This window comes from Ips typographus, linkage group LG3 (assembly GCF_016097725.1).
Source record: "Ips typographus isolate SLU linkage group LG3, UJ_Ityp_2.0, whole genome shotgun sequence".
In the NCBI taxonomy this organism is placed as follows: domain Eukaryota; kingdom Metazoa; phylum Arthropoda; class Insecta; order Coleoptera; family Curculionidae; genus Ips; species Ips typographus.
The window spans coordinates 3,272,656-3,298,793 of NC_138424.1; the positions used below are offsets into that span (position 1 = coordinate 3,272,656).

The 26,138-nt window shown below is 35.1% G+C and overlaps 2 protein-coding genes across 4 annotated transcripts; both read right to left on the bottom strand.

Annotated features, from left to right (window-relative positions):
• Window positions 1-18: 18 nt before the first annotated feature.
• fax (failed axon connections) lies at window positions 19-23,187 on the bottom strand. 3 transcript variants are annotated; one of them, XM_081976480.1, is made up of 7 exons: window positions 22,735-23,187; window positions 3,684-3,898; window positions 3,138-3,261; window positions 2,807-2,953; window positions 2,587-2,747; window positions 2,405-2,525; window positions 19-1,182 (listed from the first exon to the last, which is right to left on the bottom strand). In XM_081976480.1, exons 1-7 carry the CDS (start codon window positions 23,023-23,025, stop codon window positions 1,108-1,110), a joined length of 1,134 nt encoding a protein of 377 aa, XP_081832606.1. In that variant the 5' UTR covers window positions 23,026-23,187; the 3' UTR covers window positions 19-1,107. The 3 variants fall into 3 exon arrangements, with proteins under 3 accessions (XP_081832606.1, XP_081832607.1, XP_081832608.1); XM_081976481.1 differs by having other exon boundaries at window positions 2,807-2,944; window positions 22,735-23,186; XM_081976482.1 differs by lacking the exon at window positions 22,735-23,187 and adding an exon at window positions 8,063-8,081.
• Window positions 23,188-24,032: 845 nt separating this feature from the next.
• LOC145727067 (46 kDa FK506-binding nuclear protein-like) lies at window positions 24,033-25,966 on the bottom strand. Its single transcript, XM_081976485.1, has 6 exons — window positions 25,806-25,966; window positions 25,255-25,451; window positions 25,007-25,199; window positions 24,602-24,957; window positions 24,371-24,543; window positions 24,033-24,312 (listed from the first exon to the last, which is right to left on the bottom strand). The coding sequence occupies exons 1-6, from the start codon at window positions 25,813-25,815 to the stop codon at window positions 24,231-24,233; spliced, it is 1,011 nt and encodes a 336-aa protein (XP_081832611.1). The 5' UTR covers window positions 25,816-25,966; the 3' UTR covers window positions 24,033-24,230.
• Between the last annotated feature and the right edge of the window lie 172 nt (window positions 25,967-26,138).

The following is a 26,138-nucleotide window of genomic DNA, read 5'->3' on the forward strand; positions in this document are numbered from 1 at the left end:
TAAAACAAACAAAACACATAAAATATGAACTCATATATTTAAATCATCATAGCATACAACACAGTTTTGAAAGTCGAACCTAAGCTTAACTAAAGAAAAAAAAAAAACATATTATTACGTTTGAGCCGTTCTCATTCGCGAAAATTCGACGGTTCTAAAACGGCCGAATTAAACGCACTTAGTCATGGTGGAGCGTGGTTTTAAAATCCTGAGCGGCCGTGACAAAACCCAACATTATGAGGGTGTTTGATGAGAGAATCCATATATCAATCAATGAGTATGTTTACACCGGACACTTTTCTAGTAAGGTCCACAAGAAAAAACACGTGGAATGGATATAATCAATGAATAAATGCACTACCTACAGTTTAATGATTACTTACTATACGTTACACTATTAATATATCCGTACATATATTAAAAGACTGATGCACTAACATGTAAACTCGCGAGCGGACTTTTTTTTTTATTTGAGAAAGGTTCCACACTGAGCCTGGACATTTTTTGGAAACAGAAAAAACAAAAAACTTTCTCAAAGAAAACTGCAATTGCAAGCGTTTTAAAGGCGTTTTGCGCTGCCACCCCTTAAAGCGAAGGGAAGTGGCGCAAAGCGAACTTACCAGACATACATTTATGTTTATATTCAAAAAACCTAGCTAAAAATATTTATACAAACAATAATAATCGTTAATGCTTAACTAGCAGTTAATATATTTCTTTTTTTGCTATTATTATTACATATTATTAAAAACCGTCCACTATATTCGATAAAAAAGCTAAAATAGTCTTGCCCGGTACGAAAAAGTTCCAAAAAGGTATTTTTTTGTTTTGAGTAAAAAATGTGTTAGTCGAAAAGTTGGTAGTAATTTACCACGCTAATGGCACTCTAACTATATGCATTTTTTGTTCGTCAAATAATTTATTACATATACATTACAGAAAATGAGTGAATGAGAAGAAGACTTACAAACTAATTGTTGCACTTGAACCAGACTATTAAATCGTAAAAAATTATAAAAACGCACTAAACTGAAACAGATAGAGAAAGATGAGATTACGAAGTGGTGTGATTTTGCCCTGACAGCGGCAAAACAACGAAATCATCACTTATTTCGCGGCCTCTTTTTCTTTATTTTCTTCCGGCTCTTTGTTGGCAGCCTTGTCCTTTTCTTGTGCTTCCTCCTGTAAGAAAAAACCACTCGTTTCAGTTAAAACTAATACAGTTCGTAAATGAGAAAAGACAACAAGATGAAGGTTTACCACCTAATATACATGGTGATTTCACGCTGATGGTATATTAGAAGTATCTAGAGAACGACTTAATATTTTGAATTCTTTGCAAGAAGGGTAGTAATTAATGTTGATACTTCCCTATACCTATCTTGCACCGTTTCTTAGATATTTCATAAAAATGGTGAATTTGTCCGCAAAACGGTAGTCTAAACATTAATTAAATTCTCAAGTTCTGAAAGGTTTGCTTATTTATGTACCTTTTGTTCTCAGTTAGACAATACCACATGGTTGAAAAGTTCAAAATCTGAAAATGAAAAAACCACCAATATATTATGGTTTGTAATAAAAGAACATTTATAGAACAATTCTATGTATGCTCTTCCTATACCTAACTTCAACCGTTTCTGACTTATCAACAGTTTTTCCTTAAAGTGCGTATAAAATCGTACTCCATACTAATCTGAATACGCCCACCTGCTTGTGCTAAGTTTGAACCAGTGTTGAATTTGACAAATATCTGTCACAACATGTTGTAGTTATGGAATCGACAACTAGTCATTATGACCAAGCAGGTGTCCGTATTCAGATTAGTATGGATTACAATTAAAACTGTTAGGTATAGGAAATGTATACATGGATTTGTTCTAAATTTAATGTTGTTTTATTACAAACCATAAAACACCAATGGATCCATTTAAAAAAACCGACTTTTTGCAGTTTTTTTATCTGTCCGACTAAAAGGTTTTTTTCATTTTCTGTCTCAGCGCTTCTCAACCATGTAGTATTGTCTGAGGACTAAAGGTCACATAAGCAAACCTTTCAGGACTTGAGAATTTAATTAAAGTTTAGACCACCGTTCTGCTGACAAATTCACCATTTTTATAAAATATCTAAGAAACGGCGCAAGATAGATATAGGGAAGAAGAAATTACTAGCCTTCTTGTGAGGAATTCAAAAATGAGATTAAAAACAGGGTGTTCCATCTGAAAATCAAAAGTTGCTGTTCTTTTTGACTGATCTGGCAACACCGTTAAGTCCAAATCTCTTTCCAAATATTTTGGAAAGAGAGTTGAAAAATATTGAATTGTTCTCTAGATACCTCTCATATACCATCACCGTGTAGTTTTTGTTCCCTTTGCCAATTCTAACTCTAAAATAATCTTTACACTACCTTTTCTTTTTCAATGTCCTTTTCTTCCGGTTCCTTTTCCTTGTCACCTTCTTTTTCGTCCTTGGCCGCCTCCTTGTCTTCCTTCACTGGTTTAGGAAGGTGAGAGTTCAAGTCCAATGTGCTAAAAACACATAAAATTACATGTCCTACTCCACTAAAAATTGTCAGTGTTGTCAACTGACCTGCAGATGTCATCCCAGTCGGCAAAGCACCGTTCCTTCATTCTGCTAACGTGTCCAACCAAATTGGGACAGGATTCAATCATGTAGTCGCGAAGTGCCCATTCAACTTCTTTGTCCAAGAAGTAAATCTGGGCTACGTGAGCGAAGGCCACTACGTCCAACTGAAATATTGTGGATATAGTTTGTCTGAAGTAATTTATTAAACTGAACGTAAACGTACGGTGGTGGGTTCGTCGCCAAAGAAGAATGGCTTGTCAGCCAAAACGTCAGAAAGCACCTTCAGATCCTCTTGACCAAATTGGATGATTTCCTCGGGAGTGTGCACGCCAATACCGTGGGCTTTTGCCTTCTTAGTTCCCTGGAACCACTAAACGGTCAATATTAAGTTAAAACGGTTCTAAGAACACAAAACACTGGAAGGGAACATGCGTTAATGCGTTCAGTCACTTAAAGATGATTAACACTATCTGTGATTCTAGTGGAGGGGTACACTCAAAGTCTATTTCCCTATACATGCGGTAGTGATTAATACAAACAAAAGTAAGCTTTACCTTTCTTCCGTACGCGAATTTAAAGAAGAAATTGAGTATTCCGTTGGGTATTCTTGTGCCTAGAGCGTGCTGAAGATTCACTTTGTAACCCTTCAGAACGCTGTCGGGGTATTTGGAACGCCACCTAAAAATAACATTGTATATAATTTAAGCAAAATAAGGCTTAAATTGCAATCTTTTCAGAAAGCCAAAAAATAATACTAGAAGAGAATGATTAGATATTTAAATACACAGAAACTTTAATTTGTCATTTGAAACAACCAGAATGTTTGAGATTCTGAGAAATAGCACACACACACACACAGACACAAAGTGTTTGATAAGCATTTACTTCTAAAACCGCAGGTGTTTGAGAAACAAAGTCAATTAATGTGAAATTTTACTTGACAGACTGTAAGTTTGTTTGTCCTCCAGTAAGCTAATAAATCAGAGTGAACGTCGGCTAGTCAAAATGACGGCTGGAGGACAGTTTTGAATATTAATGTTTCTAGCAAAATTTTGATAGAAGAAGACTGTAAAATTGTCAGTTAAAAAAACTTAACCTACCACGTAACCACCCAGACAAGATGATTTTCAATCATACTAATAGTGGCATGGGCTAACACTTTCTGTTCTGGTGTAAGGTCGGCATCCAAGTCCTTATTGAACTTTTGGGACAATTCCTTAATGATGAGGGCGCTGTCGTTGATTTCCTCCCCATTGAGCTCGACGAAGGGCAACAGCCCTTTTTTGGAACGGTACTTCATCTTGTGGTCCACATTCTGTAATAAAAACAAACCAATCAACGGCAGTCCATAAAAAAAATCGAAACCGTAACGACCTTATTATCGGTTTAATGGGGGAAAACACTAAAAATCGAAGTTTGTAATCTGTGTTAACGGCTCGGCCAATCAGGTAATGCAAACATCCTCATCTTTCGACACCGATAAGTACCGGTTAACGGCTGGCTTAGAATGTGTTCGACATATGGAAGATGTCTCGGACGGGCGTAAATCTTTTCAATAGTAAACGTCTGCTCTCAAAATAGGAGCACTTCGACAGTCTCTACCGGTACATGAATCCGGACCTGTACAAACCAGCCCAAAATCAATGTTGGTTTTCTCGACTGTTTACTTTAAAAAAAAAAGTCTGGCAACGCCGCTTGATACAACGACCACCAGACGGCGCTACCAACAACCATAGCACAAGGGTGTGAGGGGTGCAACGGACCCACGGTTGCTACGACTACGAGGGTGAACTCCAGACGCCCGCGAGCGGGGGTGCGACGTTCTCAACGTTGCCAAATCTCATCCTAAAACCGGCTGAACACCGAAACGAAACACTACAAAAAGTAGTTACGATTGGCAACATTGTAGTTTAGGTTAAAATTCATGGGCGCGTCGCAGACAAAGAGGTGGATGAACGACGGGACGAAATGTTGATGGTAAATTTATTTCGGACGGTCGCAGGGTGGAGGGAGGGTGTTCTGGTCACGTGACCACTTTCAAAGGGGGTGGCGGAGTGCATGTGCACGGTTCAATTAAATTCGTTTTATTGCGTGTATTTTGTGGGGGGAGACCGCACCCCGATGCTGATATGCACTGTATATGCTAGTAATAGAGATTATTATTTTGTAAATTCTGATTGTTTATGTTTAGTTACATTAGTTCTGTTGGTAACTAGTAATCAGAGAACTATACAGGGTGGTGCAGTTTTAAATGTCAATAATTCACCAATCGATAGCCCATCAAAAAATAAGTTGACACAATGTCATTTTCCTGAAGAACGCTTCCTAAGGAAAACACAGACCTCCAAAATTCAGTTTTGAAAATCTTTTTTTGCTACAACTGTCAAACAGTCAGACTAATTTTATTCTAAAAATTAAAGTTTTAGACTAATATTGTAGCATTTAATGCCAAAATTGTTTACTTTCATCAATGAAGAGTCTGAAACTTAACTTTTACTATAAAAAATAGTTTAAAATTCGATTTTTCAGTCTTAAAGCACAGTGAAGCGTGTAGAAGTCAAATTAATACTGACAAAGCATGAAATGGCATACCTAAGCCTACGAAAAATGTAAAAATAGTTTTTTTTAGTCTGCTATGTCAAAAACTTGGTGAAGATAAGCCTAAAACTCAATTTCCCAAGCTGAAAGCAGTTTCGAAAGCCCTAAAAATAGTTCAGAGTTCTAAGAAAATGAAAAGCAAAGTAAAAAACCCTGAAAAGTTAGTCTTCAAGTCAATTTTCATGAATCTAATATCAATATTCTGTATTTAAGACTATTTTGAAGACTAAAATATTGAAATGTATTTTTAAATTATGAAAACTTACTTCAAATGCAAAATATAAGCTTTTGATCTCACTTTTCATTAGTTCAGAGTCACTTTTTGGTGTCAAAGTCAATTTTCAGGGTTGAAATGTGTGAATTTGTTGTAAAAAATTCTAGATAAAGCAGTTTTTCATGGCTACAAGTCAATTTTCACTACTAAAGTTTTTCAACTTATCTGAAAACTATAACGACTGACTACAAAGAATTTTCACAGTTTCAAAGTAAATTTACTGGTTTCTAAGTCAATTTTCAAAACTACTAACTAAGTCTTTTTACAGACATTTTTTTAGTTTCTTAAGTCAATTTTCCTCGCAATTTTCACTGTTTTCAAGACAATTTTTAAGTTGGGTTGGGTTGGTTTTGGGTTGGTTGGATGAATTCTTGAAATTTCAAATCAGAATTTTGTAAGAGATACTTATTTTGTCAAATTGAAAAATTAAGTAAAAAAAACTGAAATTTTTGAAAAATATTCAGTGACGTAGAGAAAAATGAAAACCATCTTTCTGTATTTACACCACTGGACAGTTTCGACAAACGTCATTAACATCACATAATGAGTATTAATTTCATATGTAATTTGTTCTAAATTTGATTAAAACTGCTTCAGCAGTCTGACAGTTATGACAAGAAATTGATTTTTTAAACTGAACATTTATGGACTGAATTATGTATGTTAACTTATTTTTTGATGGGCTATAGAATGGTGAATTATCGACATTTAAAACTGGACCACCCTGTATAAAGTACAACAGTCATTGGCCAGAAGTCACGTAACATTCAACCAATCAAAGTATGCATTTCTCTGATTTTCTGCTGGAAACTGATTGGGAATTGTTTTTTTTTCAAAGAGTGAAAATTAGACACGTTTCTAGTTTTATACAGGGTGTGGGGTAAGGTAAAGACTTTTATTAAAAGTTCCGGAGGACTAAAAAAGATTGTATTTTCAATTGTTTCTAATTTAAATTTTAAACATATTTTTATAGATACAACAGCGTTGCATGATTTACTGCAAGTTTGAAATTTTAAATCTTGTTCAACACACGGTATATCGGTAATTTCTAGTTATACAAGTGATCATTTGCTAAGTTGTCTTTTAAATGTAGTGGCCAAGCTACTTAATATCTTCTCTAAAGAATGTCACCACAATGACCACTAGGTAAATTTTACAATCTAAATTACCTTTGAGGTTAAAACCTTTCCTACAAAATTGCCTTAGTGCAAAATACTTTCTAGGTAGAAAAATCAACAGAAATCGAGCGTATCGAACGAAACATTAGTGACATGATTTATTTAGTGTATGCCAACGAAATAGGCCAGAGATTGGTTGAAATGTATGAAAATAGTCACGATTTGTAGACATACGATATTACTGGTCAGTTTAAGTTACAGGTATAGCCAATTTAGTAAATTCAACTTGCCACAATTTTTGTAGTGATAAGATGACAACTAGAACTGAACTAACACGGTCATCATTTGCCTCTGAACCAGTTTATATTTCAATTACTGAGACAGGTAGCATGATTTATTCTAACCACGCCCTGTCGGTAATTCAAAGCAAAACTAAAATTACGCGGCTGTAATTCACTGAAGATTTAGTAGTAACTACACCCAATCCTCTGCATTATTATTAGATAGATAAATAAACGTTTAATGCAGCTTTTGTTTGTGTGCGCCTTTGGGTGTTATTTGTTCAGTTGGCGTTTTTTCTCTCCAAACTTGACATGTTTGGATTGTTCTGGCTCTTGTGGACCATTTTTATATCACATTTAGTTTACTGTGTAAATAATTAAGTACTTGCAATAGTGCGAATGATGGGAAAGTATTTCATGGATGATGTGTTGCGAGAAGTCACCCCTACACTGTGAATTTTCAATAGTAATTATGGTAATTCATAACGGTGAATCATACAGTCTTCTTAATGGAAACATTTATACTGACTAACAATGCGGGTATTTAAGAATTTCAAATCAGTGGCGTAGGTATGGCCCTAACCCATGTTAACAAAGAAATTCTTGACACACACACACTAAGGGCCCTTACTTACATCGAACAACACGGAATAGCTTTTAGGAATTGTTAACGTGAAAGTGTGACGTGATTTCATGCGCCAGTTCAGTGAACTTATTAGAGAATTTGTGTAAAATTTAAGTTTCCTTCCTGCACGAAATGGATGTAACATCTGCCAAACACACCCTCACTCATACAAATTGTTTTATTCCATCCAACGAGAGGCTGAAGCAGAGGCAGTAAAAGAAACCATCTTTAGTGTACCAGGCAGGGTTCAGACGAGTTAAAACTCTACTGAAAACCTCGTCGGTCTAAAAATATGAAAATAAAGAGGCAGTAGCTGCAGTCGGGCCTTAAATATTTTAAACCAGATGGTTTGTTTATTGTAAACATGTCAGCGGTACCGAAAGTGTTACGAGCCTAAAACGCGTTAACTTAAAGAAAACGTGCACTTCATTAGGGTGTTTTTTTTTCGGTGTTTGTGCAGTAAGCAATTAAATAATGTTAAGAATTATACACAAAATCAATCAGACTTGAGCGATTGCCGAGCCTATGGGCACCACAGCTGGGGGACAACACAATAGACAAACCTAGGAAATCGGAGACTTACTCTCATAAATTATGTATCACCCAGCTGCAACGTGTGGGCTTCACCGATGTTACATCTCGATATACGAATATTATTTTGATTTACACAGCCATAGATAATTTTTTGGTTAATATAGTCAGTGCCAGCAATTGCCTAATGATAATATAAGTCCTTAGTTTACTTAGTACTTAGTTTGTGATGAGCTGAAAGCTGCTTTCTTTAAAAGGCTTCCCTAAAAATATTATATTAGCAAAAATGATTTACTGAAAGCCAGTTGTATCTTTCAAAAAAACTCACGGTACTTCCTCCTTATTTGGCTAAAAAAACCATCTTAAATCCTGGTTCTTCTTTCTTGCGTTATTTTTTCGGACTAGCTGCAGTACATAGTGGAAGGACAAAAGTTTTTCTTTATTTTGAATATTTGAAGAACAAAACACAACACAAAAACTTCAAAGCCAATGTCAATTGTCAAAATTATTGACATTTTTGGCAACTTTCAACTTCAATTGCGACGTTGCTAGTCAATGAGTAAATCTGACAGCGCAAAATTTGAGCGGGCCGTCAAGTTTTTTATGTTACACGGCACCGCCCTCTATACTAGAAAGCCTAAAATGTCACTTTTAATGGCGGCGTTAGCGGTTTTCGTTTTATACACAAACTTATGCAGATGCAGTAAAAAATATGTTTTTTTTTAAATTGTTTTCTGTAGCTGATTGCAAGTTGTGAGTGAAAAATCAAAGAAAGGCTCATTCCGGTTCCAGATATGTATAGATAAAGCTTTTTTATACACAATCAAGTCCAGCCTAAACAAATTGGTTAGAACATTTGTCCTGGAAAGTACAACACACAGCAAACTAGTTTAAATACTGTTCAATGTAAGAATATCTGTAAATCCTTGAAACTAGGTAAGCAAAATTGGTAAATGGTTCTTATGTTATTACCAAGAACATTCGTTCAAAATTATTTTTGTTGCCCTCACAATGAAGGATGCTTTAAAATGTAACTCACATACCTGTGCATGTAACAAGTACCTAATAAGTTTATTGTATTAGAAAGCACTCGTACCTACCATTGAGTGCAGTGTTGAAGTAAAATCATCCCACTTCAAAGTGTTCAACCACTGTTGAGTTAGATCTGGTTTTTTGTAAAGTAAAAAACTGACAGGGTTGGGCTTTTTCCTGAATTGCAGTTACAATGTGGCTTGAAAAACCTTATGGACGGCAGCAAACAAAAATAACACGCAAATAACCTCAAGTCTTGATTTTAAACCGTAAAAACTCATCTAATCCTTAAAAAACTGAATTTCCACCATACAAACTGTCACCACTATTCCCGCCATATTGAAATTTTTGACAAGCACCTTCTAGGCTTTCTAGTATAGTAGGCGGTGTACATGGCCATCCATCATGGTTTCACCACTGGGGGTCTATTTTTGACCATACGCAACTTTAGAAACGATATAATATATCATACGTTTTTAAAGTTGCGTATGGTCAAAATAGACCCCCTGGTTGTCCTACACAACACGGCAAACCGAAATCATAGACACCCTTGACAATGACAGTGACAGTTAGTTCTGTCGGTGATTGTCAACTAAATAATGTGCGTCCATTTCTCTCTGTTTAATTCAAATAAAGAAGGATGGAACTATACTATGAGCGTATTTGGTTGCCTATGATAGAATCGTGCATAAAACAATTGAAAAATTATTAATGGGACTCACTAATGAACGAATTGATAGATTTGGTGCAACTGTTATGTCTGCTTTATACCTCTCAATTAACAATTAAACTTTCATTTAAACTAAAATTAATTTATCAAAGCTGAAAGTGAACTTACAAGCGAGCCCATTTATACTTTCAATTTACACTAAACTAAAATTAATTTTAAATTAAAGTAAACCAACTTTTAATTCGTTGACTTTCGGAACTATCACTGTCATACTTGTCATCACTCATGATGTAAATTGCTGTCTTCTGTCAGTCTGTGAAGCATCATAATCCTAACAAATGTTGGTTCCTGGTGTGTATATTTTTTTGATTCATTAAATTCTTGCAAAAATTTAAAAAATGGATGAAGAGGTGTATTTTGGATTGATTTTTTTAGAAACGTCAACGTCAAACATCAACGTCGAATGTCCAGTAAGTCAAAACAGTCATTTATTTTTCTAATTATTAATTTGTAGTATAAACCTAAACAAGATTTCTTAGTTTAAATATTAATTTTAGTGGAAATTTAAATTTAATTTAATTCTTAAATGGGAGGTATAAAGCAGGCATTACTAAAGCTAAATTCCACCGCGTACATTACAGAACATAAATACGTACAAAGCCTCGTTGAAGTATCATCAAACAATCAACCCAATTTCCTGACTACCCACTTCTGGGTTCTTGACGGCTATTTCTAGACGATGTGTCGAGTGTCGGAATGTTAATGCCCCGTCCACTCAAGCCAAAATTTAAATTTACGCTTCTGAGAATCTCTGTGATACTTTGTACCAGTGCCTATCTTCTTCACTTCCGATCGTGTTACTCCAATAAGGTGGGTAGGTAATATGTCCATTCATAAATATATCGGTTTACTATATCCTAACCAGAAATTCCTTCACGTAAATCGTGATGATTTTGAATAGCAAATCGTGCTTAAATTGAGAACGAGTGAAAAGTGAAATTTTTGGGGGTCTTAATATTCAATACTAGTTTTTTTTTTATTAGTGATTAAACTTTTCTTGAAAAAACAAAGTCGTCATCTACCTTAATCTTAATATGTATTAACATCTTGATGGTCGTGTTTGCACAACCTTGAAAACTAGCCCCTTTTTAAAATTATCCTCGTCCGTCCTTCTCATCCTGTTGATTCTTTCCTAAAAATATCGGTTCTTCTCCGCTTGTCAGAATGCACATAAATGGTCGTGCTCTAGATATGACCATACCCAAGTCATTAATATTTAGTTTTGTACCTTTTGGGGGCAATCGCATGTGCAACTCTTTGTCGATAGCGGAAGGCCCCCGTTTACACACCATTAAGTTCCATCCATCTGTAATTTGCTTCTATGACCACGTTATTAATTGCCGTATTGGATGCACCTGTTTGTCCAACAGATTTCTTTGAAAATTGTCATAACAAATTCATCTAAACTCACCAAAGAGTGTTTTTAGGGGGTTGCAAACATGTGGTAATACTTCTCCGATTTGTTTCCCATTAATTAAGCTCAGCAGTAAAAACGAGGAATTATTGCCTGATTCGCTGTTTAATGGGTTTTTAATTAACTGTCGTTTCTCCTTTTCAAGCATTTCTGCTCGGAATATGACCGGTCGTTTTAAGTGCAATCTGGCAACGTGGTTCATATCAATAAGAAATTTTACTACACACTTTAGGGAGCAATAGCCTTGAACGTCTCCTTGAAAAGAGAGAAGATTCACCATAAAGTTTTTTACATAAGACAGCCATTTTGAGTGGATTTTTCCACACATACCACTATAGTAAGTAGTTTGTGATTGGTCAAAAAAGCAGCTTTATACAGCTACCATAAAAGCATTTTTTTCAATCATCAATCCATCATATGTTACCTGTTTCTAAAACATTCAGAACTTAAGTCATACTTGAAGCGTAAGTCCTTAACGGAAATTGCCACTCAAAGAACGAGTCAAGGGAGCGACCCTTTAGGGAGTAGTTAACTGAACAGACCCTTTGGAAGCATAAGGTGGAAGTAATGAGCGTAGGTGGTCCTAAGTTGTCCACACTCAAGGGTCGTTTATTAAAACATTATTGTGAGACGGTATAAAAGGAAACGATGCACTTTTTTAAATGCTAAACTACGATACCCTGGAGAAAAATTCATCTGGGAGTAATTTTTAGATTGCGTGTGAACCCGCATTGATTAATGGATTAACAGAACGTGGAAATGGAAAAAAATGGATTTCTGGGAAAATTACGTAAGTCATTAACCTGTAAATAGGGTGTGCCCTTCAAAAAAAAAAAAACTGACCCTTGTCATTAGTAATTTTAGTTTGACGTCACTGAGATAGAATAATAATTGATATTTACCACAAAGGTCCCTCTAGAGTAACACCAGCATTCTTCCAGAAGAACTCAATTGTCTGAATATTTTTTTTAATCTAAATGAATGCACATTTTAAATAAGACACTTTTGAATCTTCTTAATATAATACTAATAATGTTAGTTTTTCCCAAACTATTTCAAAATGTTATTTACAAACTCTACTCAGCGTTTCTACCTACATTAACACTATTATTCGATTTTACGTGATCATTTTTAGGTTGCGTGTCAAAAAGCGGTAAATTAATTAATGAATTTTGCGGGTCCCTAATTCGAAGAAAAAGTCCCCGCCATATAAATTCTAAAGAGTTAGAGGGATCTAATTGGATCGCCTTTACAGGTTCGTTGAAAGTGGATTAATTAAGGATTACCGTGAGTCATACCAGTATTGTGCTGGAAATGATCACGATGAAAGTCAAGAACGTTTTATATTGGCGAATTTAATCATAACCTCAATTATTAACCTCAAAGTGGGTTCTAGTTTGTAATTGGCCACCAAGCTGCTTTTTTGAACCAATTTTTATAAAACAAAATTTAATTTTAGTAATAGTATTCATATTAGTACTAAGAATAGAATGAATACTTATGACTGAAGGAGTTTATAAATACAAACAATTAATTTAATTTTAGCCTAGTTTATAAAAGAAATTTTAACTTTAGCATTAGTAATAAATTTAGTATTAACCCTAAAAAAGAAGGGTGTTTATAAAACCTCTAATTTAACCATACAGTTTTCTGAAAAGTAACCTTTAATGTTATTTTTTTGAAGTTTTGCTGCCTATCGCCACATTACTGCACTAAATCAATAGCAAAAGGATATTCTTTGAATTTCTGTTTAGAAATTTCATAAATTAAGCAAAAATTCAATTTTAAGAGGACGTTTAAACATTGGAGATTTAACTTTAGTATTAGCTGTAAGAAAATTTAGAATTTTATGTAAAACCAAGACCAACAGTTACAGCTAAATTTACAGTTAAAATTAAATTTTGTTTATGAACATCACAATTTAAAACCACTTTCTTGAAGACAATTAATTGTGTCAGAAATTGGTAGTAAATCACGAGAGGACAAAGTGGTAGAAAATTTAATTTCCTACCAGAAAGCTATTGCTGCTGATTTGCCCTATCTGATCCCTGAAAGGAAATATTTGGCATACACCTCTCTAAAGTTTAAATTCGCTTAATACACGTCCAATCCAATGGAAAAAATTAGCAAACTTATTGATTAACTCATATTCTGTTGATAGAGCTATAGCACCTATGTTTAGGACAAGGACGTTCACTGTGACATGGATAACTGCCATTTCTTCGACACAAATTCGTACATTCTTGATTTACTTTATTCTAGACCTATAAATATTTAGGGTGATTAAATAACGGGCACGCAAACACGCCACAACTGAATTTATAACCAGGTCTAACCCAACAAAAACCATTAAAATTGGCATGCGACTTTCTATAGAGGTGTTTAGGAGCTGACGTCACTCTATACCTTTTGCTGGAAGACGAAAATTTCCAGATTTAGTTAAAGCTTGTTTTCACAACAACTTTATTGGGAAATCAATGGCGGAGGCTGGAAAACAAGTTAAATGGCCGAAAAAGATCATCCACCCGGTGTACGATTTGGCAACAGTGCACTGCAGGGGTTTGGTTGTCAAGGCAACCGAATTGCGTAGGTCCTTGCTCCGGAGACACACTGGACCAGATCCTGACAAAAGGGGAAATATCATCCTGAATCATGGAAATTCTCTTTGACACTGCGTCTCCCCTATTTTTCATGTTTAGTCACTCGATGACTTTTTTTTTCGGAATAACAGATTTACGGATTTAAACGAAGACTTTCACGTCTAACATTTTCCACTACCTCGACTTTTACTCTCTTATTACATGCACATCGTTTAATTAAAATATAAGTGTAAATTTCACACCTTGTTGAGTTTGTATGGATTACCTACTTACATTTTTCTCTTGAGAGGGGGGGGCTTAATGCAGCAAAACAGTGGATTATCTTACCTGAAAAAAAAAAACATACAGGTTACATTTTTGTATTATGATGCAGAGCAAACAAATTGACCGCAATTTCCGTCAAACCAGTCACTTAGTCAATAAACAAGTTCTTCAAAATGGACTGGGAGGGGTCTTGTTTGATTAAATTAAACGTACCAAGCCGCAATATGGGATTAGTATCGATAAAATTCCATAAAGTTGTTCAAGGAAGTTTCTTTTGTGCACAAAACCAGTGGCGTTTCCCACTGATTTACGCTGGAAGATTATTTACAACAGCGCGGAATTTAGGGCAGAACGTTATTACTATCGCACATCTATTAAACAGATGTTAAAGGAATGAATCATGGCTAGTGTAATTAAAAATTAATAAAGCGAAAACTATCCAGTTAATTTGTATGCATTCCAGAGCTTAACGTGACTCCGATACACACGTTATTGTAATGTAATATTCGATATTTTATTGCGTCTCGGATTTTTCTGTTTGTCCCCATAGCAGATGAATTCCTTATTAGTTATCATTATGCTTTACAGCCGGAAATATTTCTTGAAAACGCATACACATCAGTAATGCAAGTATCAAGGTTAGAACAATGTGCAACTCATGTAAAAATCGGGAAATACAGTACAATTATTCATTGTAGTGTTGGAATGAGTTATCACAAGCCTTATTTAGCTTTAAACCAAATTTAGCAAAATAATGTTATCGTTTCAGAATCAGTCCACATGAGCAGTATCGTAGCTTGTGATTGGTCAAGAAAAAGCAGCAAGCTACAAGCTGCTTTGCTTGACCAATCACAAACTATTCACTGCACCTTATTGGCGTTTCAAGTTGAGATCGCAGCACCATTTGAACTAAAATCAGCAACTCGTTCCTAACCTAACAAAACTGTCTGTTGTGTGTAAATTTCTAACCGAAATCAACGTAAGCAAACGGAGAAATGACACCTGGAATGTGTGAAATTTTTTTTAAAACTGATCACCAGAGGGATTAGCTCTTATCTTGAAACGCCAATAGACTTAACATTAAGCTTTTGACACACGAGCTGTCAACTTAAAAAGACAGACTATCTTTTCGTAACCGTACAGTAGAGGTTATTGAATTACGGCCACACACAGAAAAATAAGCAACATTAAAATATCATGTCGGCCATAAACCCCATTTGCGATTATAAATCTTTTCTCCACCACTTTTAATGCTCTTTTTCTCTCGTTGAAAGTCGGTTTCTCCGGATAGCTCGCGTATACACACACACCATTTCTACAAGCATTTATTTTTAATGGTGGACGATTTATTAACGGGATAAATATCTTTTGTTTACTCTTTTTTTTTAAATGGGTTTCGGTCAGTGGGCGAGAGTTCTTGAAAGCAGGGAGCAGAACTCTCAAGAGAAGCTTTGATAGGATAGAATGTGACAGAAGAAGCTGACAATGGCAGGTTTTTGTCACTTTTTTTCTTGGCAACTCTCTTCCACCATTTCAAAAATACGTTATATTGATTTTGTTGGTTCCCTGCAGATTTGTGTAAATCCCAGCACTAGTCGTAGTTTGTGATTGGTCAAGAAAAAGCAGCAAGTTGAAATCTGCAGAATTTACGCAAATACTTCACATGTGTACTAATCGACGAGTATCATTTAGAAACCATACATATTTTGGTCCTATGTCAAAACTCTAATGTTACAAAGGTTTGAATAAACGAAAAAATACGATCTGCTCAACGCACAATACATAGCACAAATCAAAGTAAAGTGGGATGGCGTAACAATGTATACAATGTTTTGAATGTGACAAATAAAAAAAACAGTAATTCCATTTTATCTTGATTTTTGTCATAATCATGTCAGAGTATTGAAGATGGTTGAATTAAATGCTGCTTTAAATATCTTCCATTTTTATGGAAACATTCCAGTTTTGTAAAGTTTGGCAACGTTACACAGTTTTGCATTAACTCATTTCGGCACTTCGAAACGTTCACGCACTTTTTCCAGAAATTGCCGAAAATAGGCAACTTTCTGTTTGTGGACATTTTCTTCTTGAAAATTTGGTGTAGTTTTCTCGTAAAAACCAAGAAAATTTTTGCCAAGGCATTTAAAAAAAAATGTTGTAAAAATCATTTTAACAACGTCGCACTATTTTTAAGGACACTTAAAACGATTGACATACGTTAAAAGGACACTGAAGTTTAAATGAATTTTCCAAGACCACACTGTATACTTCATGTGATGAACAATAGGGTTAAGATTATAATACCTGAAATGAAATGATGGTATAAATCAGCATCAACCGGGTTTGAACTTCTTAGTGATTTGAAAGAAGGAATTACAACCATTCAGGTCTAGCCCAAGCAATAAAATTCAAAGATTTCGCCCGAGGAAAGGAGGATTTAAGGCCTTAAGACGCCTTTTCCCTTACATTCTTTATACCTCCATTAGCACACCCTAAAAGCGGTTTGAATTTGAATTTTTAAAACCAACTCCAAACAAGTCAGGCTTGCAAGTTGCTTGTAAATTTGAAAAAAGAATCTGTCGGCCATTACATCAATTTATTGGAATCATTACCTTAGTAAATTTTTGGATGTGCTAGTTTAAACATTACTTAAAAGTTATTGATGTTCTTAAATTACTTGGGTTTGTTTAGGTTGCAGAAAACAAAATTTGGACTATAAAGTGTTATATTTACTGAGGCATTTTGTTTGCGAGTCGTTTTTTTAATGCATCATTACTCAGATTTAAGTAGCCCGGTTGTAAAAGTTTCTGGTTACAGCTCCTTGAAACAGTTTATTACCCGAAGCAGTCTCGGGTTTTATGGTGGCCTTTACGCACGATGGTGCGTAAGGGGGACTGGCAAAGTTATTAGAAAATTGGTTGCAGTGTTCAGTTGCGATAAATCCACAAACTAAAAATATCCAGAAAATGTTTCAACCCATGAAATAAATATTTATAATAACGACATTCCGCAGCCTAGTTGTTATAAACGGGTGCGCGTGTGTTCTTGTAAACACTACCATACTTTGTGGTGATAAGAGACTGATTCCAAAAATAAATTTCCAATCTTATCATTCTGGCTGGAATGTTAACCGGAAATATTTATGTCATTCATATTGCACTGGACCAAGGAAATTGAAACCGAGTTAATAGCATTTATAAACATCCTTGTGGAAAGTGTGCTGGTAGTTTCCCTCAAACTGCTGCTCTCTCTCTCCATTGTATTAGAAGCAATTAAAATTATTACGGACGATTCTAAATTATTTTAAAGAAAGTTGAACGACCCATAGTTGTAATGCACCGTCTGCGTTCATTAAACTTTGAAATTGAGATTTTACAACTGAATGAGATGCTGTGTGTATAAGACTGAGTTTATTACAACTGATTGGACGAAGTGGCTTTAATTGAATTTTATGCCCTAACCCATGTGGGCTTATTCATTCCATTGCAACCTCCCTCTGATAGATGAATTCCTAACTACCAATCAAATGGTGTCTTCACTCTCCATACTGACTTGTAAATGACATGAAACTTGGTATTCACCTACGTCTATCAATAATTATTACACTTCAACGATTATGGTAATAGGTTTCAGCATTCCAGTGAACGTATTTGGTGTTGAAAATGTGCAGTCGCAATCCTTTTAAATATTTAAAAACATCTTTTGTTATTCGACGGATGTCGCTGTTTTATTAATTACATGTCTCGACTCTGGAGGATCTTTTGTTTCTATTTTTCCTGAGTGACTCTCAGGGTCTTTTTTTCTGTCTTTCGTGCATTTTGTTGCTGTCCCAGCGTTGTTATTCATAAACTTTTATTACGGTCTAGAATGAAGTGGAAAAACAAGCTCGGTTTTCGAGATAAATCCACTACTGCAACTGAAATGTTATTGCAACGGATCGTTAATCGCGATAGTGAAACAAAAACAAGTCGATATTTGTTATAAAAACCGTTTTAAATATACTCTTTTGTTGTTCAGTTCAATCTTAAAGCCGAACTAATCACTTGCAACATAAAATAAACCAAATCGATTCTAAATCAATCTCACCTGAAACATTTATTCAAAATGAAAGTAAAAATCTACAGTGTATTACTACAATAACAGTATATTATTCAATGAGCTTTTTTTATGATAGCCATTAATTCCTCTGACGTTACAAGATTCTTAATTTAGCTTCTGCTAAGTGAAAATCGTTATTATTTCAAAATTTAGGTTAGAACCCTTAAAGCGTTTTTTGCAATGTTGCTACATTTATCGTCTTCGTAAAAACGTACTATAATCACACTTATGTAGCATTCCCCCCTATAATCACATTTATGTAGTGTTTCCAAACTAATAATTTTTCTAATTTACTAAGGAGTTTTTGCAACGTTGCCAAATCGTCCATTTTCGAAATAACGAACAAAAGTTACATTTCTGCAACGTTGTCAAATCTACCATTTTCGTAATAACGAATGGAGTCGTAAACCATAGCGGAATTTAAGATCCAGTAGAACAAAACACGAATCACTATAAAATAAACACAAAACATAACCTATACAATTTCAGTTCCTTTTCCCTCGACGGTTCCTTTCTACGTGGTGTTTTAAACGTTTTAAAATAAAAAAAGAGAAAATAGGTGTCAAATATTTTTTTCCGAAGTACTTCTAATTACCACAAAAAGCAATTTTCAGTTTATATCATACTGTAGACATGTAGGATATTTACAGTGTTGCCAAACTGACAATTTTTTTTAAGTGCGGAATTTTTGTAAGGTTCCCAAATTGACTCTTTTCGTAAAAAACAAACTATAATCACATTTTTACAGTGGTGTCAAACTGACCATTATTCCGATTTAGTACGAAAAATTAATCTTAAAGCAAAAAAATTAAGGAATAAGTAGATATCTACAGACACAGAATACAGTTTAACTTTTAACATATCAAACTTTGCTTCATTATCATAATTTAAAGCCATTTTTTAAACGAAACGATTAAATTTTGACACTTGGTTCTTGGCGCTACGATTATCTTTTGTTTTTTCATAATGGCTGCCCAAATGTTCAAAGCCCACTATGTCGAAAATAGAAAAATCGCCATTTTGTACTTGGTAAGTCTCACAAGGGCATCAATAGGTACATCATTGAAAAGGCCTTTTTAAGCGCTTTCCGAAAATTTAAAAATCTAAGATGGCGCCCATAAAATTTTTCCAAAGTAGTCAAGCATAACTTCGCCAACAAGTGCCGATAAAAAATTTCTAAATACATCATCGTATTCTACGTCAGAAAGTGCCCTAATAAGGTAACATTTTCAAAACACATTTTTATCTTCGTTATATTTTCGTTTTCCCAATTTCCCGAAAAACGGCAAATGATAATCTGATTTCAAAACCGGGTATGAATTTGGCATTGAATTCCCTAAAACTTTTCCTATTTAACCAATCCTGTATCTCTTACGATAATGGATATCCCCATGCACCACCAATTTGGACCACACTGTATACAGGGTTTTCTTCTTTTTTTTTATTTAGAAAAACACTTTCATCCTTTCACTTTAAGGTTTGGCAAAACGTTTCACTGTCAGTTCCTCTTCTTCTATCTTATTACTTTCTGAATTCTTCGGTTGTATTCAAGTTTCTACTTTTATGGTATAACAAACCAACTCCAGCTTTAAGTAACATCAGAAGGAGGACTTTTTCGTCAAATATCAAAAAGATTCAGCTCAATAAATCATTAAAACGGTATTCGTAAATAATGGCAGAATATAATCCAAGATGAAATATTGGCAAATCGGAAAAGCAACAGCTTACTTCCGTTCCATCAATCTTTCTGACAAATTCCTTAGCAATTTGTTTCAAAACCAAATGTAAGTTATTTCATGATAATTTTTGAAGAGTGTATAATATCTTACTAAATTTTCACCAGATTCTCAGAAGTACTGAGATAAAATTAAAATCCAAGAGGTTTTGTTGGATCTCTCATGAATGTTTCATTTAAGTCTTGATAAGCACCAGTAAAAATTAACACCAAGACCATAACAGAGTGAAAATACTGTTTTAGAATGCACTTGTTTGTTTGAAACTAAAAACGAGGAGTCAAAAAGAAAATTAGGGTTTCTTGTTTTAACAAAAATCAAAACTAACTGATGTCAAATATCTGATGCATCAAGATTATTGGAATTTTGCAGATTCTCAGATCAAATTATCCTGATTTCAGATTCTGGGGTTTTTCGCTTACATTAATTAAAATACTGACCGGCAATAACTTATTCTCTAACGTTTTACTACCGGAAATACGGTGTACGACCAAAGAAAAGTTAATAGATCAATAGTAACGCTGACTTCCGCCGTAACATCTTTAGTATTCACACACAGGAAACCAAAACCCAAATTTTGCAGTTGGTACTACCAAATCTGCCGTACGTCTGTCCTCGAAACACAGTTTCGTAAATATGCTATCAGAAAAGAATCAGACTGACGTGTAAAGTGTTATAAGATCATTAATGCGTGTTTGCTAGTGCGTGTTTCCAGTCAATCAACTTGGAACACACCTACGTTGATAGAGATAATTTCGAAAGGGGTGGAATGGAAGCAAACCTAGAAAATTACTAGGGGATTTTGACTGCATCAATACGAATAGACGAAACAGTTTTCTCCCTCTATCTGGGTGTAGAACATAGAACAAATCCGCAATAGCCTAGTAATGAAATCTAATTGGCATTGATGGGAGCTGTTAAAGCACAGTTCCTGTCACTCGGTTCGTATTAACGTTTGAAATTAAACTCGACAAACGTGATGTGCAATTCCTTCATGGTGTAACGTTACAGCACTCAAACCTGAGCTCGGTTAGAGGAAATACCGAAACGACCAACCTAGGAAATGATTCCTTGATTTGATTGGCAGAAATTACACTGTGAAACAGTCATCTTTGACTTATTTACTGCCTCAACTATTTAAACTTCTCAATTAATTAAAAACTTTCAGTGATCAGTCACTTCCTATTATATCCTGTTTACAACGTATTTAATACTATTAAGGAAATTACAAGTTCCTATCACATTAGTCATCACTTCCATGCAGCATAAGAATAACAAATTAGAAGGCATCCTCGTAATTGCTTCATTGCATTATTTACTCCATCAGTGTTGTACAACAAATTATATTACTTAACAATTTGCTGATGGCACAGTCAAATTCCCACGCTGGGTGTTAACAAGCGACTGTCCTGGTTAGATCTTGAACCTTGACACTGAAATTTCTTAGTTGGATTGAAGCTAAAAATGGGTTAATTAAGTAACAGTCTAATGCTCTCCGTTTCCATAATAAATTAGTTTAATTTTAGACTCTGCGTTCTGTTTGTTCCTGCACCACAGCAACGACAACAAACAACAAAACAATGCACATCCCCAGTTGCTAATAATAATAACACATAAAATCAACGGCAAATAGTAGAGTTATCTATTTTTGAACGATAAAATACATCATCTACATGCAACTTGCCGAGATCAAATAGCTAAAGGAGCATTAACCTCGCGAAGGTTATCCGGTTTGGCGCGAACACAATTTGCCAATGAACTTGGGAGTATTTGTATGAAAATGCCCTCAGGTATATGTAATTTACAAGAAGCTGAGACTTAGTAACTGATGCAGCCTAAAACTAGTTTATCCCCAGCAATTCATAAATGCAGCTTGTAGGAGGATCAAACAAAATAGCGTGTGTGTAAGTGGCTTAAATTTTAGATGTCGCTCTTCACTAACCTAGGGTACCTAATATTCACTTGGCTAGTGCTCTGATAATTTACAACAATGCTTTCTTTTTAGCAATGCTATAAACAGTGTTTGCACACAAGTGTCAAACACTACAAGTAATTAACTTGTTTGCCTTCTTCTTATCTTTAATCATCCTCTTATCTTAGTTGAACACTGGGTTGAGCACAAATAAAGTACAGAATTTCTGCACTTACTGCATACCATAACCTGTCATAGTCAAAACCCAACAGTCCAGGGCTGCATACGTTTTCAAGCTCCATAGAGCGAGCAGAGCGTTTTTGACGTCATGATTACAAATATGACGTAATTTAGCAAAACCAAAGTTTGACCAATTGTCAAATTACGTCATTGTGACGAATACGGCCTAGGTAGAGTCTAGAGTGTTTTGACCAATCACAAACTAAAAAATCCTGTGATTTACACAAACACTGTACATATGGACTTGATTACTTTGGTGCAATCTAGGCTTTAAAAAAATCAATTTTGTAGAATGGAATGACATATCCACTCCAACTACTATAGCTGTATTTAGAAATATTTTAAAACCACTCTAAATTTGACGTTAATAGCCAAAAATAATAAATATTACCTATGAAGCACTAAATTGTAGGTAACTAATGGATAATATGGATATTTCTGTAAAAAAGGTTCATGTGCAGGTACTTTAGAAGTTTAGGGCCATGGCCGCCTCTGATAGAAGAACTATCCTTTGTGTCAACAATTGAACAAAACATGGCGGCCTGTCATTTTAAAAGACTGTGGAATATTGAGCCCCAGTTTATTGAACTGCCAAGGCAAATGGGGCCTTCTGATCAATGAACCGTACATTTATTTGGTTAAACCAGAAGGTACAATAAAAAACCGCCACGATTGGGTGGGAAATTGTACCTGAAACTTACCTCGTATTTGATCCCGGCCAGTCGGAGCCAAGTCTCGACTTTAAGGCAGTAAGGGCTCATCGACGGCAACAAAGGAGTACGCGAAAATTGATACAAATATACAATATCGGTTTCAAAATTGGTTTTGTGCACGACAACCTTGGGCGGAGCGGGTTCCTTTTCTTTCTCTTTGGGAGCATCGCCCGCCCCGGCTTCTTCTTTTTTCGCTTCCTCCGCTTTGGGCGCTTCTTTTTCCTCTTTGATTTCCTTGGTTTCCGCGGCCGGCGCGTTATTTTCCGCTTCGGTTGCCATTATTTTGAGCGTTGTTTAGGGTCTGCACAGAACCGACACTGACTTGCAAGTCAAACAAACGTGTGTAAAGAGACAAAAACGGACACAGAGGGACAAACGCACAAACGTACGACTACAACCACCGCCCGACGACGAATGCACGATTGCCGATTGAGGATTGAGCACGCAGAGCGGCACCGACAGAAAGAGAGCGCTGTATAAGGATGAACTTGTGGGGAAGGAGTACGAACAGGCCTTGTTGCCATGTTGCTGCAAACGACACAGGGAGTTTTTCTGATTTTTTCCTACTATTCCAGGGTCGAACTAAAATTTCTTTACGCCTTTATTCTTATGCCAAACCTCAGTTTCATTATTAGTACAGACAATTGACCGTTTATAAACTCTTTAATGAGTTTACAGTTTAAATTATAAACTTCATTACAGAAAGTTATAGTCACGTGACATCCATCCTCTATGGAACTTTGACGTCACGATGACGTGATTTAGCAAAACAATAATTGAAGCAACTGTCAATCTACGTCATTGTGACGTCAAATTTCCTCTAGTCGCTCCATGAAGCGTCAAAACGAATGCCGAATCTGATTATAGACTCTATTTGATAACACATTGAGACTCCTTCCGTTTCATAATTTAATTAAAATGTCCATCTTTGAAAAAAATTGCTTGCATTCCAAAGTTTACAGAATATTACAGCCAATTTAATGCAAATAACTAATTACATAAAAGTTATCAGACTTAAATTGGCTAATATAATAGTCTGTTCGCAGAGGCAATCCCTGACTGGTTTCCAAGTCTAAAACAGCAAATGTCAAGTTTCATTGGTTGAATGCTCACGTGACTATGACGGTTTCTGACTTGTGGCCAATGGATATATCTATTTCTCTCATTACTAGTTGGAGATTCTCTCTATGAACAGACCTATTGTATTCTGTAAACTTCCAGCACAGTAACCTCACTAATTTAAATTCTAACAAAAAATATGAATAAATCAAACCAACCAAAATACATCAGACAAATTTATTATAAAAAAAGTGAGAAAAAAACATAGTAAATTTTACATTGAACATAAATATGTACTTAAATGCATTAACTTAACCCCTGCATGAGGAATCCTATCCAAGTTGCAATCCGTTTTAATCAACATTTTTTTACGCAACTTAAAAATGTTAATGTTCCAACATAAAAAAAAAACAAAAACACAAAATTTACTTTGCTTTTTTAAGAGTAACTGTAAACACTAAGGTGGCGTTGGGTGGAACTGCTGGTAATGATCCTCTGGTGCCGTATCTGGAATTATATATAAATATGAAGAAAAAATCTAAAAGATAAAGTAATTTGATCTTACGCCGCCGGAGGTGGACATATAATTTTCCTTTTTCCTCCTACTTTCATTCCCTCAACTCCAATATCTAATCCGTGAATCACTTCACATTTGCCCATGCGGTATTTGAAACCAGGACCTGTGTTGCAATAATCAAATACTTTGTTGTTTTTTTGCAATCTTCCCTCAAAGTAAATCTGAAGAAAATTTCATTTTACATTTCTGTCTTTAAAAATAATTAAAAAAAGGATTTACTGTCACAAAACGGCCAGGTTTAGCTTCTGCACCAGTTCCTAAAACAATGTCTTCATAGACTATTCCATATTGGCGTCTTTTTGGTTTGAATTTGGGAGCTTCCTGTTCTTCTTTTGGTTGTTTGCCTTTTTTGGACTTCTCCTGCTTTACTGGTGCTTTAGCTTCACTCTCTTCTTCTGCTGCCTCATTGTCATCATCTGTATCTTCATCTTCTTCATCTTGCTCCTCCTCCTCCTCTGCCTCTTCCGCTCCACTCTCTTCATCCTCATCTGCTTCAAAATCAGGATCATCCTCTTCCTCTTCTGCTTCCTCTTCACTGGCAAAACCATTTACCAATTTAGCCTTCTTTGCTGGAACTAAACTTATGTTGTAGCAATACTGTTCAAGTCAACTAAACAGACAAACCTTCTGGACTTGAATTTTGTTTTTTTTTCTTGGATTTTTTAGTTTCTTTTTCCACAACTACCTCCTCCTCTGACTCTTCCTCCTCAGCCAACTGATCCATTGTGAGACTATCCACATCATCATCATCAACTGTATACCCAGTAAGATGAATGTGTCCTTTTCCATTTGTTGCAAATGACACTTCAGTCCCAACCTACAGTAGATATGAATCTTAAAATCCTGCAGGTTTTGGAATATTAAATACTTACATCAAAGTTTAGATCTAAGGGACACTGAATAACACTTGGATATTGTAGGGTGCACAGTAAATAGTTTCTACCTTCATATGAACATAAAACCTGGGAAGGCTGTTCATCTGCAGAGCTTACATCTTGGGATGCCATAGAGATGTGAAAAGCTTTTTTTACTTTCTGGCTGTAGCGCTTGTTAGGCTCCATTATCAATCCTATAGGGATATTAATGTTACATTACTACATTTTACGGAATAGATTGAAACTTATTGGCTGTTTAAAAGGAACATAGTTATAGTTAGCATAGACTAAAGTCACAATTCAGACTACCTATGGTTTTTTGGTCATCTGAATTCAGAGTTTTTTTGAGTCTTTTGACCAAAGGTTACCTGAATTTTTAAGGTACCCCCTAATAATAGCCTGAAGGCTAAGATAATGCATTGCTAACATAAAATAATCAGTTAAAAAACTCAGAATTCAATTAAGCATGCAGTTTTTTGTAAAGTGATAAATAACCATGTGCACCAGAACTAAGGTACAAAAATGCTAAACCTGGCCAAATAACTTACCCCAAAACATCTTGGATTATGTGGTGATTTAAAATTTATGAAATTAAAACAATTAAGTATTACAAAACGTTTTTCGGACGGTTTAAAACCTAAATTTTAAAGAAAATGGCCGTTTAGCGGTATGGCGGCAGATTTCTCTCTTTATGACGATCGATGGATGCGATAAATGACAAAAGATGGGTTATGTCTTGGTTACGTTTTATTTGAATTTGACATTTCTTGTATTAGTAAATATTTTTCAATTTTCTGTCAAAACTAAGGGTTAGTCATGGGACATAAAACAGAATTTCGAATTTAGCGACCACGTGATTAACTATAAAATCAAAATTGAAC